The sequence below is a fragment of the Oncorhynchus nerka genome, linkage group LG9b (assembly GCF_034236695.1).
Source record: "Oncorhynchus nerka isolate Pitt River linkage group LG9b, Oner_Uvic_2.0, whole genome shotgun sequence".
In the NCBI taxonomy this organism is placed as follows: Eukaryota; Metazoa; Chordata; class Actinopteri; order Salmoniformes; family Salmonidae; genus Oncorhynchus; species Oncorhynchus nerka.
This window is the reverse complement of record NC_088424.1, coordinates 45,986,504-46,004,925: the sequence shown is the minus strand read 5'-3', so window position 1 is coordinate 46,004,925 and position 18,422 is coordinate 45,986,504. Positions and strand designations below refer to the sequence as shown.

Genomic DNA, 18,422 nt, shown 5'->3' with positions numbered 1-18,422 from the left:
AGCTTTAGGATCACCAACTGCCATGTTAGCTTTAGGGCCTTTAGACCTTGTAGAGCCTTTGGGAATTTTCTTGTCATTCTTGTTATCTGGTTCAGGTTCTTGGGGCTTTGGAAGCCAGCGATCTTTGTGTTGTTTGTGCCCAAACCCCTCATCATAATTTCCCTTCCTTTTAAAAAGCTGGTCGTAGTGGGAAATGCAGTAGAACTCTCCATAAAGAGATGAATAGTTTTGAATGCTGCAATGAAGTCAAAAACAAACATATATAGTCATGTTGTATGCCTATTAGAAATTAATTCATTTTATTTTTGTTTGCTTGATTTAGTTTCTCATTCCTTTTAAAATGCTTTAGAATGACTTCAATTAGAAATAGATTTTGAGAATTCACATATTAAAGATCATGGGTGGTTGCATATCTCATGTAATGGTCAATTCTATATTTGTTTATTGATTGATTGATTGATTGATTGATTGATTGATTTGCATTGGATATACCGGCATCACAGGAAATATCTCACCTGAGCTTCTTTTTACAATGTTTGCAGCAGAAGCAGCTGTTGTGAAGCACCAGTTTATTGGCCACCATTTTCTCCATGGGGTAGACAGGTGTCAGGCAGGCGGAGCATATCTCCTTCTCAGGGGACTGAAACTATGACGATAGCAACAATGTGATGATGATTGTACTGTTAATACCATATATTTACACAGTTTTTCACTAAATGCATAGATACTGTAGCTGTTCATAATTTGCTGTACCCAAAGTGGACTATGAGCATGTAATCAGAGTTATGTTGTTTTTAATTGACTTCGGCAATGTTGTGATGGTGTTGGCGATCGTTCCCAAAATGGTGCAAACAATGTCTGGACAGAAGAAAGTATGAGAAATATCCACATTAGAGCAAAATAAGTTGCTCTGGACATGAGAGCGTCTACTAAATGACTAAAATGTAAATGTCAAATGTAAATATCATTATTTAATACACTATTTATTGATAATTTACACAACAGAAAATATATCAAACATATTGCAATTATTTGATAAAAGGACAAAACATTTGACTATAGTTACAGTTCAAAAAGTCCATGAGACACAATTTAACACCAATACTGTCTATACAAATCTTTTAATAATTATGGTAACATCATTTGCAGCTAAGAAGAAATATTTATATGACATAATTAACTAAATGGGCCATACTGGATACATGTGGGTTACAATAATACATCAATTAAATTGTTTTTGCAAACCATGCTACATTAAATGTGTCATTTCAAAGTTTTCCAGGTTTTGGTTGACCAAATGTTACAAAAACCGTACCACCTTCTTTGGCGTTTTCTGAAAAGGGATGACCAGACCTTTGCATGATAGGGGATGTCACGACTTCATACCTGGTTGGACTGGTGACTACTCCAAACTTCTCAGAGTGCTTCGTGACAAACGTCGAAGTCTTTGACGAGACGAATGTGTTGCCGAAGCAGTCCATCTCCTCGTATTTCTCACTGACCGTTTTTGTGCCAATGATTCCGGCAGGAACAGTCTCAGGGACAGTTTGAACCTCCAAAATGCTGACCTTTCGTCTTGGACTAGCAGGACTGTAGAAGTGGTTTGGGGAATCAGAGGCAGATTGTTGACCCAGGTCATCATTGGCTCCATGAGAGCTTGGGGAAGGACACCGCTCTGGTTTAGGCTTGAATGATGAGAACTGTGGCTGTGGTGACTTTGGCTGTTCTACAGGCTTCCTGGCAGCAGAGTGAATGGAGATGAATGATGGAGAGGATGGAGAGGTAGAGCTTTGTTTGATTTGAGGCTTGTCAAGTACCGGAGAGAGTGAGGCTGACTCTGATCTTTTTGACGATCCTGATACACCTTTCGTTTTCCCCTCAGATGCCTCCCTAGCTGGTTCTGTTTTGGCCTTAGTGGCCTTGGTGGATGCGATACTGATTTTTCTTATGTTGTTGGTGGGTTGATGGCTTTGCTCGGTCTGCAAGGATTCGTTGAAGAGTCCTGATAAACCTGCGATATCAGCCTCAGATTTTAAATTGGATACAGAATACAAAGCCTTTCTGATCGCCTCCTCTATGTCAATAAGTTTTGCTAACGTCTGCTCTTTCAAATGCATTATATCTCTGCTTGCCTTTTCTAGGTCTCCGAATACAGTCTCTACCGAAGATCCACTTTCCATATCGTTGCTCACTGACTCTATTTCAACTTTCTTTTCCCCTTTTGTGTGACTTTGCTTTGTATGTTTACAAGGCGTGACTATCCAAGCGGGTACATTCTCGAATAAGCTCTTTAATGAACTGACATCCACTTCCCTGGTCTCTCCCTCTATCTCTTGAACTTGAGACAGGATCGTCTTGAGTTCCTCTCGTTTCCTCAGATTCTCGAATATCTCCATCGCTGCCTTCACGTTCCCTCTCATAATGTCATCTTTGTGAACAGACAGCCTCTGACGTCGCTGGTCCTCTGTCTCTTTCTTTTCTTTCTTCTTCCTCAGAACTACTTTGTCCTCAGGTCTCTGGTGATGCTCCTCTTGGCAGCTCGTCACTGTTATGGATGCTCCTCCTGGCAGCTTGTCACTGTTATGTTGGCTCATTGAAAGTCTCTCTGTCGTAGTTGGGGAGTAGGGTTCTTGGAGATCTGTATTGCAGCCCTGATTGTGAATATCTGTTCTCCCCTGCTGCACAGTAGAGGGGTTTATCTCCTGTTGCATGTTGGTGTTTTTGGTGACCTGTTTTTCTTGGCTGACCTTTTCCCGAATTACATTGATCTTATTTGGTAGCACAGGGGCTGTGTCCACAACATTCTTCTCCTTCCCCATGAAGTTTTGGATTGCGACCTGAAAGTCTGTGTTTATTTCCTGTTGTACATTACCATCTTCTGTGTAGCTCTGCATGCACATTCGGATCTCTTTTGCTGCATTGATTTTCTGTATTACGTTTCTGTCCATCTCATTTTCAGTGCCATTTGACATGGCCGAATGATGATCAACTGCCAATGTTGTTCCGATGTTTTTCTGTTCCCGCTTTTGCTTAAGCTGAACTGACTTTTTGTACTCGGCTGGGATGTTATTGGTAGCACTGGCCTGAGGTGAGTTCTGCTTTGCTTTATTAATACATTTGGGTTGTGAGTCCTTTGTGGTTTGTTGTCTATTTGATGAAGGTTTCTGAGGCAGAGGAGGGGGAGATGGGTTCCCTGGTTTCATTTTTGGGGGAATGACTGGGCTTTGCTGGTTACCTTTAATCGCACTAGGTGTTTTTGGAGGAGGGGTGGAATTATCTGTTGCGTAGCTGGGTGTTTGTTTTGAGCATTGTGGTTTTGGTGGTAGAGCCGGCTTCTGGTATTGTGTTTTGTCATTTGCTTTGGGAGGAAGTGGAGGTGGTCTTAGGGCTTCAGTGGAGGGTGTTTTAGGGTTTTCATCAAGATTTGTAAAAGTGACAGTTGCTGAAGTCTGTGCTGCGCTGGCTGGCGGTTCGCCAAGGGTTACTGAAACCGAAGGAGACAATTCAGTGTCAGATGGAGGCATAGATACTACAACACACTGCTTTTTCACAGTCTCTGCATCCCTTTTCTTTCTGCTCCCTGCATAACCTGAGTTCCTGTATAGCATGGCAGCTTTATAGTCTCCTTTGGATACATTTATACTAGACTTTTCAAGATATTGCAGCGCCATCTGCATATTACCTCTTACAATTTCCTGTTTGTCTACTAGCGGTCTCTGCTCTGTCGCAGCACTGTGCAGAGACCTAATAGCAGCTTTTATATCTCCTCTCACCACTTCTGCTTCTGCCTCTTCTGTCCCTGTCCTCTCAATATCATCAAACTCTGAGTTTACATAAGGGTGGGTTTGTGTGCTGCCGGAGACCGCTGGCGGTGAATCCGCTGTGCTAACATGTATGACATCTGAACTCCTTGACACGTAGCCCTGTTGGCAAGCCTCAATTTTCTCCTGATCTCTTTCTGCATCACTGACCTTTCGGAAAGTCGTCGTGATCCGCTGGCCTCTGGAGGTTGACGAAGACGCAGACTGCCTCACTGTCGTCGAGCTCTGTCCTTGAGATGAGATGTTGACGTTGTATATTTTTCCCGGCACGACGATGTCACGCTCCACACATAGACTCTGGTTCTTTGCCAGCTCAAGGGACTGCTTCGCTGCCTTCACATCTCCCGATACAATTTCCTCTTTCTGTGTCTGGTTTCCCTCTGATTCCGGCCCCTGTGTTGCTAGATCCATGTCATAGATAGTTCCCGGGGTTATGGTATCGCGCTCCAAGTGCATACTCTGTTGCTTTGCTCTTTCTAAAGACTGCAGAGTAGCTTTGATGTCACCGGCTACGATTTCCTCCTTTTCCATAGAGAGAGTCTGTTTTAAAGCAAGTTGCTGCTTAGCTGAGGAGATATCCCCACAGATGATCTCTTCTTTAGAAATGCAGTTTTCAACACTAAGGTCAATGGAACCCTCTGTAGAAAATACTCTTTTGGCATTCTTCACATCCCCTGGTAAGACGTCTGAAATGGTACGTTCCACTTGATCCTTCTGTTTCTGAAGATTTTTCTTCGCCTCCTTCACATCGCCTTGCACAATCTCAATCTGTTCCTTTGTCATGAGGTCAAGTTCATCCAATTCTGATTGCTGTATTTGAAGACTCTTCAGTTTTTGGAGATCTCCTTTCTCGATGCAACTCCTGTATAAGTCCACATTTCCCTTTTCATTTTCATCTAGTCTACATGAAGCGGTTGTCCTCTGATTGTTAGCAGTAGCTAACAGGTTGCCTATAGTTGACTTCACATCTCCCCTTGTAATCTCTTGACTATCCATTTTAGTTTGACAGAGAAGTGAGTAAACAGTCATCTCTACATGTCCTCCATCAGATTCCTGCATGATGATCCCCTTCTTCATCAGCTTATCTTGAACAAGCAAGCTTTCGATGAGTTTCTGTACACTTTGATCTTTGTCTTGGTTCGTTGATGCTGGCTGGTTGACTGCGACTTCTAATACTGTTGTCTGAACTTTACCCTGTTCTACCTCTTTTAAGACAGTGATCTGGGGCTTCAGGGTCGATCTGGACAATAACTGTAGCATGATGTTTCTGATGTTCCCTTCAACTATCTCCTCCTTCTGAATCTGTGCTCCCTCGGTTTTAATAAATTGGTATTTCACCATGTTGACGTTTGTGATCTCTTTTGCCTCTATTAAGATTCCACTTGAGTGGATGAATTCAAGCTGATGTAGACGAGACAACGTGTCAATCACACTTTCAACTGTGACAATTTTGTCTAATGGTGTGGTCTCGAACAGCCAGGTTGTGCTCTTCACATCTGCTTTTGGGATCTCCTCCTCAATGACCTGTGCTGCATTCACATTGGATTCAGGATCCTTGATCTTGTCCAGTGTCTGGGATTCAAACAGCCACGTGCAGCGTTTCACCTCTCCTTTCTGGTTGTCTTCCCTGTGGACCATCTGGACAGGGCCCTGCTCCTCTGGTTCTCCCTTCAGCCTGTCGATGGGCTGGTTCTCAAAGAGCCAGGTGGACGTCCTGACATCGCCTTGCTGAACGTCTGTCACACTAACCATCCTCACACACTTCTTACTGGCTGACTGGTCAGACTCGAAGAGCTGTTTGTTGAGCTTCACAGTTCGGTTTCCGAAGTCTTCCACAACCTTGACTGTGGGTTCCTGGTCTTCCTCCTTAGCTGTTAGGGAGTCCAGAGGCTGGGTCTCGAACTTCCACCTGGCTGACTTGACATCGCCCTTTTTTACGTCTTCCTGGGTGACAGCTCGGATCACGTAGATCTCCTTTTCCGCTTTGATGGCATCGAGGGGCTTCGTCTCGAACATCCACCGAGCTCCTCTCACATCGCCACTCATCACTTCCTCCTTCTGGACTGTGGTAACCTCGTGGAACTGGCCTTCCTTGTCTCTAATGGCGTACAGTGGCTGGGACTCAAATAGCATGGTGCTGGACTTGACGTTGACGTTGCTCACTGGCTTTTCCACGGATTCCGACTTGTGTTCCAGAAACTGATCTTTATCATGGATCTTGTCCAGAGAGAATGTTTCGAAGATGAACTTCTTGTTATGGACGTCACCACCCTCGATGTCGTTGACACAATGCATGTCTGGGCCATTTCCTCCTTGTCGTTTATCGTGTTGATGGGACGGTTCTCAAAAAGCCAGGTGCATTTACGCACGGATCCTTTCTGAATGCTTTCGTCTTCATCACACACTTTTATAGACTCTGAACCTATTTCATCTAAGGACTTGGACTCAAAGATCTCCTTGACCCTAGAGACATCACCAGACTGGACATGCAACTCGCTGACATATCTAACATCTTGCTCTGTGTCTGTGTCCTTCCTTATCCTATCTAAAGTCTCTGTCTCGAAAAGGTGCTTCACTGTTTTCACACCAACCTCAGCCTTGACACCATCCTGACTGGTACTGCATAATTTAAAACTTTGCTCCTCACTGTCTTTAATGCTATCCAGAGGCTGTGATTCAAAAAGCCAAGTGACAGACTTCACATTGGTATTCTCAATCTCTTCTTCTTTATCTGGGATCTTTTCTGATTTGTCGTACAAGATGTCCACAGGCTGAGTCTCGAACAGCCACTTGCAGGTCTTGACATCACCTTTCCTAGTCTCCTTCTGTTGCTCTGTTGAATTAGGCTGCTGCTCCGACTGGTTGAACTTGGAATGGATGCCATCAATGGTCTGTGTCTCAAAGAGCCACTTGGTCATCTTGACATCTCCTGACCTATCCTCCTGCCTGGTGATTCCTTTGATAACCTCAACATTCTTCTTTCCCTCCTCAAACTGGTCAATGGGCTTGGTCTCGAACATCCACTTGTAATTTTGGACACTTCCTTTGATGGACTCCTCTCTGTTGACCGTTGTGACCTCGTGGAAATTCCCAGTGCAGTCTTTGATCGCATATAATGGTGTTGTCTCGAAGAGCGTTCTGTTTCCTTTCACATCTCCTGCCGTGATGTCGTTTTCTGTATTTCCGTTCAGCACTTCCTCCTGAGATTGGGTGATATTGCAAAGGGGAATTGTTTCGAAGAGATGCTTGTATGATTTAACGTCACCCTTCTCAATCTCATGATCTTTACTTGGGATTTCTGCTCCGACTAAGGTCTCTTTTCTAATGTTGTAGTTCTCGAACATGTGCTTTTTGCCTTTGACTTCTCCTTGTTCATCAGTAGAGAGGATCACTTTCTTCAAATGCCCAACTTCATAGCATTCCTTCAATGTTTCCATGGGTTGTGTTTCGAACAGCCAGAGGGAGGATTTGACATCTCCTCCAAGTATCTCCTCCTTCTCCAGAGCTACTTCTGTGGAGTCTCCTTTCAGTGCTGCCAAGGGCTGGGTCTCAAACATCTTTAGTTTGTTCCCAACATCAGCGTCAGGCACAACTTCGACCACTGTCCCCTGAAACCGGTCTTCTATGCCTTCCTCTCGGATGGAGTTGAACGGCTGAGTCTCAAACATCCATCTCTTCCTGTCCACCCCTCCTTTTTGCCCTTCCTCCAGCGATATCCCCCGGATGATCTGCATCCCAGATGTCCCCTTGTTGATGATGTCCAGAGGCTTAGTTTCAAAGAGCCAGCGTGCCGTGCTAATGTTGCTGCTACAGATCTCCTCTCTGCAGATGGACTTAATCTTGTGGATGTTGCCGCTTGCGTCTCGGAGGGCGCAGCAAGGATCAGCCTGGAAGAGCTTCACTGTCTTCCTCACATCTCCTTTCTGCTCCTGGAGTTCTGACTTCAGCTTGAGGAAGCTCTGGTCCTCTACAGAGCTACAACGGCCTAAGGCGTCCAGTGGCTTGGATTCAAAGAGTAGCCGAGTTCCTCTCACGTCTCCAATCTGCATCGGTTCCTTGAGAACAGCCTCGACCAGCTCGCCCTCCTCTGGCTGGAGTTTGTTGAGTGTATCCATGGGCTGGGTCTCAAACAGCCAAGTCGATGTCCGGACATCCCCTCGGACAGAACTCTGCCTTTGGACAATCTGTTGGGTTCCGTCCACCATGCAGTGCTCGAACATGGAGGATGTTCCTCTGACATCACCGCCTTGAAGAGTCTCATCTTCCAGAAGCTTCTTGGTCATGTGGGGGTGGTCCCCGATGTTGTCCAGGGTCCAGTTCTCAAAGATCCACCTCATGGACTGGACCTCACCCTGGTACCCCGCATCAGCTGCAGTCTGGGCACCTCCGGATTGCATCGCCGCAACCAACTCATCATCGACTACATCATTGATGTTTTCCCTCAGGTCTGGGTGAATGTGTTTGAAGAGTCTTTTCAGCTCATTCTTCTGTCGCTGTTGGTAGAATGTCGAGAAGGTTTCCTTTGGTGGGGGCACGGGGATGGAGGCTTGGTTGGGGCCACCTACGGCTGTGGACTCTTCATAGTTCTGAGGTCTGGGTGGGATAGGGGGAGGTGGAGGCAGAGGCAGGTCATCTTCCTCGTGACATGCTTCTGAAACTGTGTTTTTTGGGGCTATCTCGGCCATCTTGGAATGAAAAGAGAAAAGGGTCTTTGTGTTATTGTGAGTATTCAGTTGGTTAGAGAGTAGTATTAGTTGAGGTATGAGAAAATGTTAGGTAGCCATGCGTGTAGCAATTGAAGCCATACTTTACCTGTTTCTCTGTGCTTGTTCGATGTCTTTCACAGCAAACCATCTTCACTCAAGCTAAGGTTAGCCAAACTTCACGCCAGTTAGTAGAGCAGCGCTAATGCCTATGTCTTAAAGTCACTGAGTAGTGTTTGACGCAAGGTATTTCTTTCAGTTTCTGTTATTGCCTTGTGTTTGCTTTTCATATCGATATTATACATTTACCAAGTAGAAATACTGCCATGTTAAAATGTGGATTTAAGTATATTACAGTATGTATTTGACCGAGTTCGGGTAATAATGATGATTTTTTTAAACTAGGCAAGTCAGTTAAGAACAAATTCTTATTTTCAATGACGGCCTAGGAACAGTGGGGTTAACTACCTGTTCAGGGGCAGAACGACAGATTTGTACTTTGTCAGCTCGGGGATTTGAGCTTGCAACCTTCCGGTTACTAGTCCAAAGCTCTTAACCACTAGGCTACCCTGCCCACCCTGCTGCCCCATTGTTAATGTGACCACCATCATCACCAGTGTTATGCAAAATCTATTGCCCATCATCTCTTCAGTTGGATCTTTTTTTATATTAATTTCACAGCACTCACACATTGTGTTAAATTAACATATTATACCTTGCTGCCTGTAGTCCTCTTTCCTGAGGAACTGCTGGATTTCTGTCGAATGAAAACAAAGCAATTTACAAGTCAGATAATCGTTTCGTTCAAATGTATGCTTGAGAAGTAATGCAACTCATTTTGAATCCTGAGAATGATGGCTATTCCCCAGTCTGCCTGGCATTTGATCCCAGTGTGTGTGTGTGTATACTTTTGTGCATGTATGTGTGTCCGTCCCTGTGTCCGTCTTTGTGGTGTGTGGAGGAATGGGAGGAATGCCAGGCACTCACTGTGTGTGTGGAGCTTCCCGGGGATTCGGCAGCTGCTACTCTTGACAGGTATAGAGCTGATCTGTCTCTCACTGAGCTGGAGGTCCTCTCTCTGTCTCGACCTTGTCTTGACGGGGTGTCTCTATAACTCAGCTGGAGACTCCTCTTGTCATCTACAACACAGACATATATAGATTGATTGATTAGGAATTGATTTCATGAAAGCTTCTGATAATGTTGATCAATGTCATCTGGGTCTCATCTTGTATCCTAGCCTATACCGTATCTACAGCTCCAGTAACATACAATACGTGTTTGTAGTCTATTATAAACTGGGTGGTTCGATCCCTGAATGCTGATTGGCTGACAGCCATGGTATATCAGACCGTATACTCCACGTTGCGTTGTGCCTAAGAAACAGCCCTTAGCCGTGGTATATTGGCCATATACCACACCACCTCGGGCCTTATTGCTTAAGAACAACTTTTAATTATTAAAAGACACACAATTGTAAAATTAGCACATGATTGAAAGGAAGGACATGTCTGGTTGTTTTAAGGTTCGGTGTAGTCAAAAACGTGATTGTCCTGTGTTTTATATATATTTTGACACTTTGAGGTTGGAATAATAATGTGAAAATTATTATAATTCCCTATTAGTGTAAGAGTGGTTTGAAAAGACTGCCTGAAATTTCAGCCTGTTTTTGGTAGGATGGAGTTTTTGACCAATAAGAAAGAGAGTTCCAAACCTCTCTGCCAATCACAGCTAGTTTTCATTTTTCCCCCTCCCCACTCAGGCCACTCACAGACAGTCCTAACAAAATTCTCACTAGAGAAATTTCTCTTTGCTAAGAAGCTATTTTTGTTTCTTTTTTGCATGTTTTTTGTTGTTGAAAACAATCACATTAAGTTACTTAATTGTTACCCAGAAAGGATTCAATATTGAGATTAAAGACAAAAGGCTGTATAAGACCTTTTAATGTTTAATTTAATATAGTAGACTCTTTTTTGTTGATTTACATACAGTACGATAACAGTCAGTGTAAAAGTGCAGTGACCCACATAAGGACAGTGATATTTCTGTGCACCATGGTATGGTATGCACCGCACAGCATTAATAAACTGTGTCTCTGTTGTTGGCTATGCTGAGGGTTGGCTGATAATGGAGTCTATATATATATATAGCTGGGAGGTGTTGGTATGTGTGGCTATCCTATCTGTTTGCTATTGTTACACTGTAGGAACTATTCCCTCTTAGACATGGGCCTTTATATGCCATTAGGACTGACTCTGCACAATAATCGACCTATAGAACCAAAACATTTAAAATAATGTAACAGGCAGTAATGTAATAACTTCATTATCAAGTGTCGCTGCATTATCTGTTGTTACAGATACAAACACATATCGTTGCTAAAATAATGGAATATATACACTTAGGAAACATGCCTTTAGTAATTAGTAATTTCTGTTTAATGAATGGCTAGACCTAACCAACACCAGAGAAATGACTTATACATTAGCAAACACTAGAGTTCGATGGATGTTCTGGTCGTTCTGGAATGACAAACAAAATGTCCTGCCGCAACACACAGCTACAACCTGCCACCAGTTGCCTTAGACACTCAACAAACGCCATCCCGTTGGCTGACCATCACGACTTGGAGGAAGAAACTAAAAACAACAACAACTGCTAGCTCAGCTGGAGCGACTCCTGATTTTGTTTTAAGCACATTGTTGGTGTGACTCACCTCCATTACAGCCATCCATACCTGACCAAAACACAACAGCTCAGAAGAATGCCTGAATGGAATACTAGATACTAGAACTAGAACGTTAGAATGCTTGTAATTCTATCTCGGCAGCCAGGTTTTCCCCATTTAAACACAAAGGGGTGGTGTTTCACATCTATCTTTTAAAAAATATATATTTTTACCTTTATTTAACTAGGCAAGTCAGTTAAGAACAAATTCTTATTTTCAATGATAGCCTAGGAACAGTGGGTTAACTGCCTGTTCAGGGGCAGAACAACAGATTTGTACCTTGTCAGCTCAGGGATTTGAACTTGCAACCTTCCGGTTACTAGTCCAACGCTCTAACCACTAGGCTACCCTGCCACCTCTACACTCTAACCACTAGGCTACCCTGCCGCCTCTACACTCTAACCACTAGGCTACCCTGCCGAGTTGTGTGCCACAAGTTGTCCTATTCACTAGAGGCACATATAAACATATATTGAGGCAAACATCTACACTAGCATGTAATACAAAACCTCATCCCAATTTCGAAATAAACATTGAAACAATAGCAGCCCCAACCACTGAACGCCACGAGCCCCAGTGTGTATAGGAGTTTTTTTCACACTGTTCTGTCAGTCCAAACAACAGTAGCTAAGCCCCTGCAGGCCTGCTTTTAAGGGGTCAGCAGTAGCCTGGGCCCTGCTGGATAGACCCCTCATCTGTAACTAATGTCCAGATTCGAACATACCTCTGTCCGTTTTCACGCAGTAAGCTCTTGCCAGACAAAAGGATGGGTCAGCTTACTGGCGTCGCCCATAGCTGGGTGAGCAGATGGAATGAGACAACATAATGTCATGCGAGTTGTGACTGAGGTCATAACCCCAGAGATGTGCCTGGGTCTAAGCTGAACACTTAGTGGGAACACAATAATAATGCTATTGATGCTCATTGATCAGCTATTGATAAAGGTGTTGGTCACTATTGGTTATGTCCTTTGACCTATGCTAATGGTTATCTCATAGTTTAAATTGAACACTTCCTGGGAATATGGTAACAATTAACATGCTATTGATGCTTATTGATCAGCTATTGATAAAGGTGTTGGTCACTATTGGTTATGTCCTTTGACCTATGCTCTAATTGATAACTCACAGTTTAAATTGAACACTTCCTGGGAATATGGTAACAATTATCATGCTATTGATGCTTATTGATCAGCTATTGATAAAGGTGTTGGTCACTATTGGTTATGTCCTTTGACCTATGCTAATGGTTATCTCATAGTTTAAATTGAACACTTCCTGGGAATATGGTAACAATTAACATGCTATTGATGCTTATTGATCAGCTATTGATAAAGGTGTTGGTCACTATTGGTTATGTCCTTTGACCTATGCTAATGGTTATCTCATAGTTTAAATTGAACACTTCCTGGGAATATGGTAACAATTAACATGCTATTGATGCTTATTGATCAGCTATTGATAAAGGTGTTGGTCACTATTGGTTATGTCCTTTGACCTATGCTAATGGTTATCTCATAGTTTAAATTGAACACTTCCTGGGAATATGGTAACAATTAACATGCTATTGATGCTTATTGATCAGCTATTGATAAAGGTGTTGGTCACTATTGGTTATGTCCTTTGACCTATGCTCTAATTGATAACTCACAGTTTAAATTGAACACTTCCTGGGAATATGGTAACAATTAACATGCTATTGATGCTTATTGATCAGCTATTGATAAAGGTGTTGGTCACTATTGGTTATGTCCTTTGACCTATGCTCTAATTGATAACTCACAGTTTAAATTGAACACTTCCTGGGAATATGGTAACAATTAACATGCTATTGATGCTTATTGATCAGCTATTGATAAAGGTGTTGGTCACTATTGGTTATGTCCTTTGACCTATGCTCTAATTGATAACTCACAGTTTAAATTGAACACTTCCTGGGAATATGGTAACAATTATCATGCTATTGATGCTTATTGATCAGCTATTGATAAAGGTGTTGGTCACTATTGGTTATGTCCTTTGACCTATGCTAATGGTTATCTCATAGTTTAAATTGAACACTTCCTGGGAATATGGTAACAATTATCATGCTATTGATGCTTATTGATCAGCTATTGATGTTTATTAATCAGCTATTGATGTTTATTAATCAGCTATTGATGTTTATTAATCAAGTATTATTAATAAGTTAAGGTGAAGATGAGAGGTAATTGTGTCCTCCTCCCAGAGCGCTAAGAACCTTGGCGTGATCTTGGACAACACCCTGTCGTTCTCAACTAACATCAAGGCGGTGGCCCGTTCCTGTAGGTTCATGCTCTACAACATCCGCAGAGTACGACCCTGCCTCACACAGGAAGCGGCGCAGGTCCTAATCCAGGCACTTGTCATCTCCCGTCTGGATTACTGCAACTCGCTGTTGGCTGGGCTCCCTGCCTGTGCCATTAAACCCCTACAACTCATCCAGAACGCCGCAGCCCGTCTGGTGTTCAACCTTCCCAAGTTCTCTCACGTCACCCCGCTCCTCCGCTCTCTCCACTGGCTTCCAGTTGAAGCTCGCATCCGCTACAAGACCATGGTGCTTGCCTACGGAGCTGTGAGGGGAACGGCACCTCAGTACCTCCAGGCTCTGATCAGGCCCTACACCCAAACAAGGGCACTGCGTTCATCCACCTCTGGCCTGCTCGCCTCCCTACCACTGAGGAAGTACAGTTCCCGCTCAGCCCAGTCAAAACTGTTCGCTGCTCTGGCCCCCCAATGGTGGAACAAACTCCCTCACGACGCCAGGACAGCGGAGTCAATCACCACCTTCCGGAGACACCTGAAACCCCACCTCTTTAAGGAATACCTAGGATAGGATAAAGTAATCCTTCTCACCCCCCCTTAAAAGATTTAGATGCACTACTGTTCCACTAGATGTCATAAGGTGAATGCACCAATTTGTAAGTCGCTCTGGATAAGAGCGTCTGCTAAATGACTTAAATGTAAATGTAAATGTAAAAAAGAAGTGGTATTTCTGTGGCCACTAGTTACCACAGCCACAAAGTCACAAACACCCACCTAATTCTGCCATTTCTCTTCTTAAAATTCAGATTTTTAACCTAACCTTAACCACACTTTTAACCTTATGGCTAACCCTAACCTTAAATTGTAGATTTCATGAATTTTTGACGACATAATCCATTTATGATTTTGTGTCTGTGGTAACTAGTGACAACTATTAATGTAATCAACGAGTGTTTCCTGGTGATTCCCCTTGACTTTTACCGCTGTACAGAGGAGGAAACTTCAAAATCCAACTATGGACAAATCTCAACTGAAGTATTCTTTAATATGTTCGCTAGCTAGCTGTCTGGCAAAGCGCACATTTAGCCAAGCCAGCAACTCTTTGAGTTATTTCACACGGTCAGACACCTCAAAGGGGTCCGGCTCTTCCAGTCTAGCTATCCCCTTCTCTATCTGCACAGAAATGGAGAGAGAAGCTATTAGCAGATCGGAAATGTGGGGATGTTGCACTACTGACAGCTGTCCAAATGACGGCTAAATGCAGTAGGTATTTGTTCCCAACCAACCAGCTCAGCTGCTTTCGATTGTAGCTACAGATTCAGGTCATAAAACTACTACCGATTTACAAAATGGTTGTCTAGGAAAATCCCCCCCCCCAAAAAAATGTCACCAGACTTTAAAAAACGTGCTGATTTTAAAATGGAATCGATACCAACTGTCAGCTTAGTAACCGGGGGGGGGGTCAAATAAAATACATTGTGATGTCATTACTATTGCTCTTGCTCCACATCAACTCTATCACGACGCATTTAGGTTTCCAGAGAGGAGGTCTGTAATTGGTCAACCATGACCTCTGATCCTCCATTCTTGTCATGTCTAAGGATTTAGGGTCTGAGAGACGATAGCCACTCACTTGAGAAATTGCAAATATGGCCCACGGGAAAAAACCTCTAAGACACTTGGTTCCATGACCTTGGGTGGTTGGCTGCATATAGCAGCCTTCTTATAATATGACTCCCAAGTGTGTGCAGACACGCACACGTGCGCGCACACACACACACACACATTAGATATCAGTGTGTGCAGGCACGCACACGTTCGCACACACACACACACACACATTAGATATCAGTATGTGACAAAGACAGGGTGGTCAAGGGTAGGATTTGATCCATCAAACGGTGACTACGACCCATCAGTTAAGATTAAGTTGTCACCCCCCCCCCATTTTTTATACTAATATTTGCTATTAAATGAAAGGATATTTAGAATAATGAATTACACTAAACTCTGCAGACGTAACGTTGATGCAGACAACGTGAAATGGACCGGCAATGTATGTTTGGCTAAATTATTAATATTTTTGATGACAGATTAGTTATTTCCTTTGCTTCGAAAATCCTCATATCCCATATCCACATATCAAAATATTCCCATATCCCCTTATCCACATATCAAAATATTCCCATATCCCCTTATCCACATATCAAAATATTCCCATATCCCCATATTCCCATATCAAAATATTCCCATATCCCCATATCCCCATTTCCCCATATCAAAATATTCCCATATCAAAATATTCCCATTTCCCCATATTCCCATATCCCCATATCCCCATATCAAAATATTCCCATATCAAAATATTCCCATATCTCCATATCCCCATATCAAAATATTCCCATTTCCCCATATTCCCATATCCCCATATCCCCATATCCCCATATCCACATATCAAAAATATTCCCATATCCACATATCAAAATATTCCCATATCTCCATATCCCCATATTCCCATATCTCCATATCCCCATATCCCCATATTCCATATCTCCATATCCCCATATTCCCATATCTCCATATCCCCATATCCCCATATTCCCATATCTCCATATCCCCATATTCCCATATCTCCATATCCCCATATCCCCATATTCCCATATCCCCATATCTCCATATCCCCATATTCCCATATCTCCATATCCCCATATCCCCATATTCCCATATCCCCATATTCCCATATCTCCATATCCCCATATCCCCATATCCCCATATTCCCATATCTCCATATCCCCATATCCCCAAATTCCAATCCTCATTTAACTCACTGTCATGTTTTATCAGGCTGAAACACCAGGTTTTGTCTTATTGACATGGCACTACAAAGCCTCCTCGTCGACTGGAACAAAAAAATGTAATCTACAGCACCATTCATATAGAATAAACTTGTTTAATTTAAAATAAACACTTCTGTAAGTGAATCCATAATACTTACAAACAATACAGCAAGTGTAGTTGTTATTCTCCCACTGTGGTTGTCTCTCTGAATACAGATCAAACCGCTGGTTGTCGGCTGATACAGTTCCTGTGATGGCTCTAGGATAGTTTGTGTTTCTCTGTAGTGTTTAGCCTTTTTGACTGTGGCTGTTCCCTCTCTCTCTCTCTCTCTTTCTCTGTCTGCTTGTCGTGTCACTGTGCCTCTCTTTAGTCTCTAGTCCTGTGGCTCTAGTGACAGCTGATTTTTATCAGGACTGCCCCCCCTGCTGGGACCGTTGGATCTATTTTGGGAGGGTGGGTGGCGGTGTGTTGGGGCAGTCTGTTAGTCACTGAGAGACTGGACTAGGGCACCCCCTCCTCACACTGTCACCCCTCATCCTCAACCCTTCTCACCCTTCCTCCCATCGCCATAGAGATACCGTCACCTCACCCCCCCCTCACCCCCTCCTCTCATTGCCATAAAGATACTGTCACCCACTCCTCACTCCCTCCTCCCATTCTCATAGCTAACACCCCCCCCATCCCATTCCCAAAGCTACCCCCATCATCAGGCACTGCATGGAGAAGGATCTGCAGTCCCAGTGATGCTATCAGATGCTCAGTGGGCGCTGGGCAAGACAATACAAAAATAAAACAGTCAACTGCTGTGCTACTACTGTGCAACTGCTATTTTGGTCAAGTGGCACACTGATAATGTAGACTGAAATACGATTAGCTCTCAGGGGCTGATAATGTAGTCTGAAACATGATTATCTCTCAGATGCTGATAATGTCTACTGAAACATGATTATCTCTCAGGTGCTGATAATGTAGACTGAAACATGATTAGCTCTCAGGTGCTGATAATGTAGACTGAAACATGATTAGCTCTCAGATGCTGATAATGTCTACTGAAACATGATTATCTCTCAGGTGCTGATGATGTAAGCTGATACATGATTAGCTCTGAGGTGCTGATAATGTAGACTGAAACATGATTAGCTCTCAGATGCTGATAATGTCTACTGAAACATGATTATCTCTCAGGTGCTGATGATGTAAGCTGATACATGATTAGCTCTCAGGTGCTGATAATGTAGACTGAAACATAATTATCTCTCAGGTGCTGATAATGTAAGCTGATACATGATTATCTCTCAGGGGCTGATCATGAAGAATGAAACATGATTAGCTCTCAGGGGCTGATAATGTAGACTGAAACATGATTATCTCTCAGTGGCTTTATTGCTGTATTTGCTCATAAAAACTAAAAGAGGAGATTATGAAGAGTAGAGAATCTGAGGTGATTCATATGCTTGAGGAATGGAGATATCTTTATCAGAGAAAGTATTGTCTGAGTATTGGTGTCCTAACATGATTCTGACATTTTGTAGGGGTGATGTTATGTTGCCCAAGATCACTTGGGACCCCACATCTACTTTGTTTTCTTTTGTCTCCAGTATAGGGGCTAATTATGGGGGTAGCTATGGGAATGAGATGGGATGGTGTTAGCTATGGCAATGGGAGGAGGGGGTGAGGAGGGGTAAGGATGATGGGTGACAGTGTGAGGAGGGGGTGCCCTAGTGACTCTCAGTGACTAACAGAGAGGGTTGACTCATTCCTAGATTTGAGGAACTCTGAGGATCTTTCTGTCAATCACATTCCTGTCAGATTTTCTTTCACAGGATGATCCCAGACGCATCACCAGGTCACAGAGTCATAGTCGATATCCTGGAAATATGTCACCTCTAAGGAGGTTCGCGACCCTACCGGCTGTGTCACGGTCATACCAGCAAACACTGCGACACCCCCTGTTTTGAGCATGTGTGCGAAGCTACATAGTTATGTGTCTACACATCCACATCTTACTCTGTATATAGCTTCGTAGAGCTTCCAGTGCCCAGGCACACCT

The 18,422-nt window shown here is 43.3% G+C and overlaps 1 protein-coding gene across 1 annotated transcript in view; it reads right to left on the bottom strand.

Moving 5' to 3' along the window:
• Positions 1 to 951: 951 nt before the first annotated feature.
• LOC115122390 (xin actin-binding repeat-containing protein 1-like) overlaps positions 952 to 18,422 on the bottom strand; it is a 24,566-nt gene continuing 7,095 nt past the window's right edge. The window contains 4 exon segments of the mRNA XM_065013775.1: positions 952 to 6,110; positions 6,113 to 8,506; positions 9,240 to 9,281; positions 9,512 to 9,663. Coding sequence (XP_064869847.1) covers positions 1,269 to 6,110; positions 6,113 to 8,506; positions 9,240 to 9,281; positions 9,512 to 9,663 — 7,430 coding nt within the window. The 3' untranslated portion in view covers positions 952 to 1,268.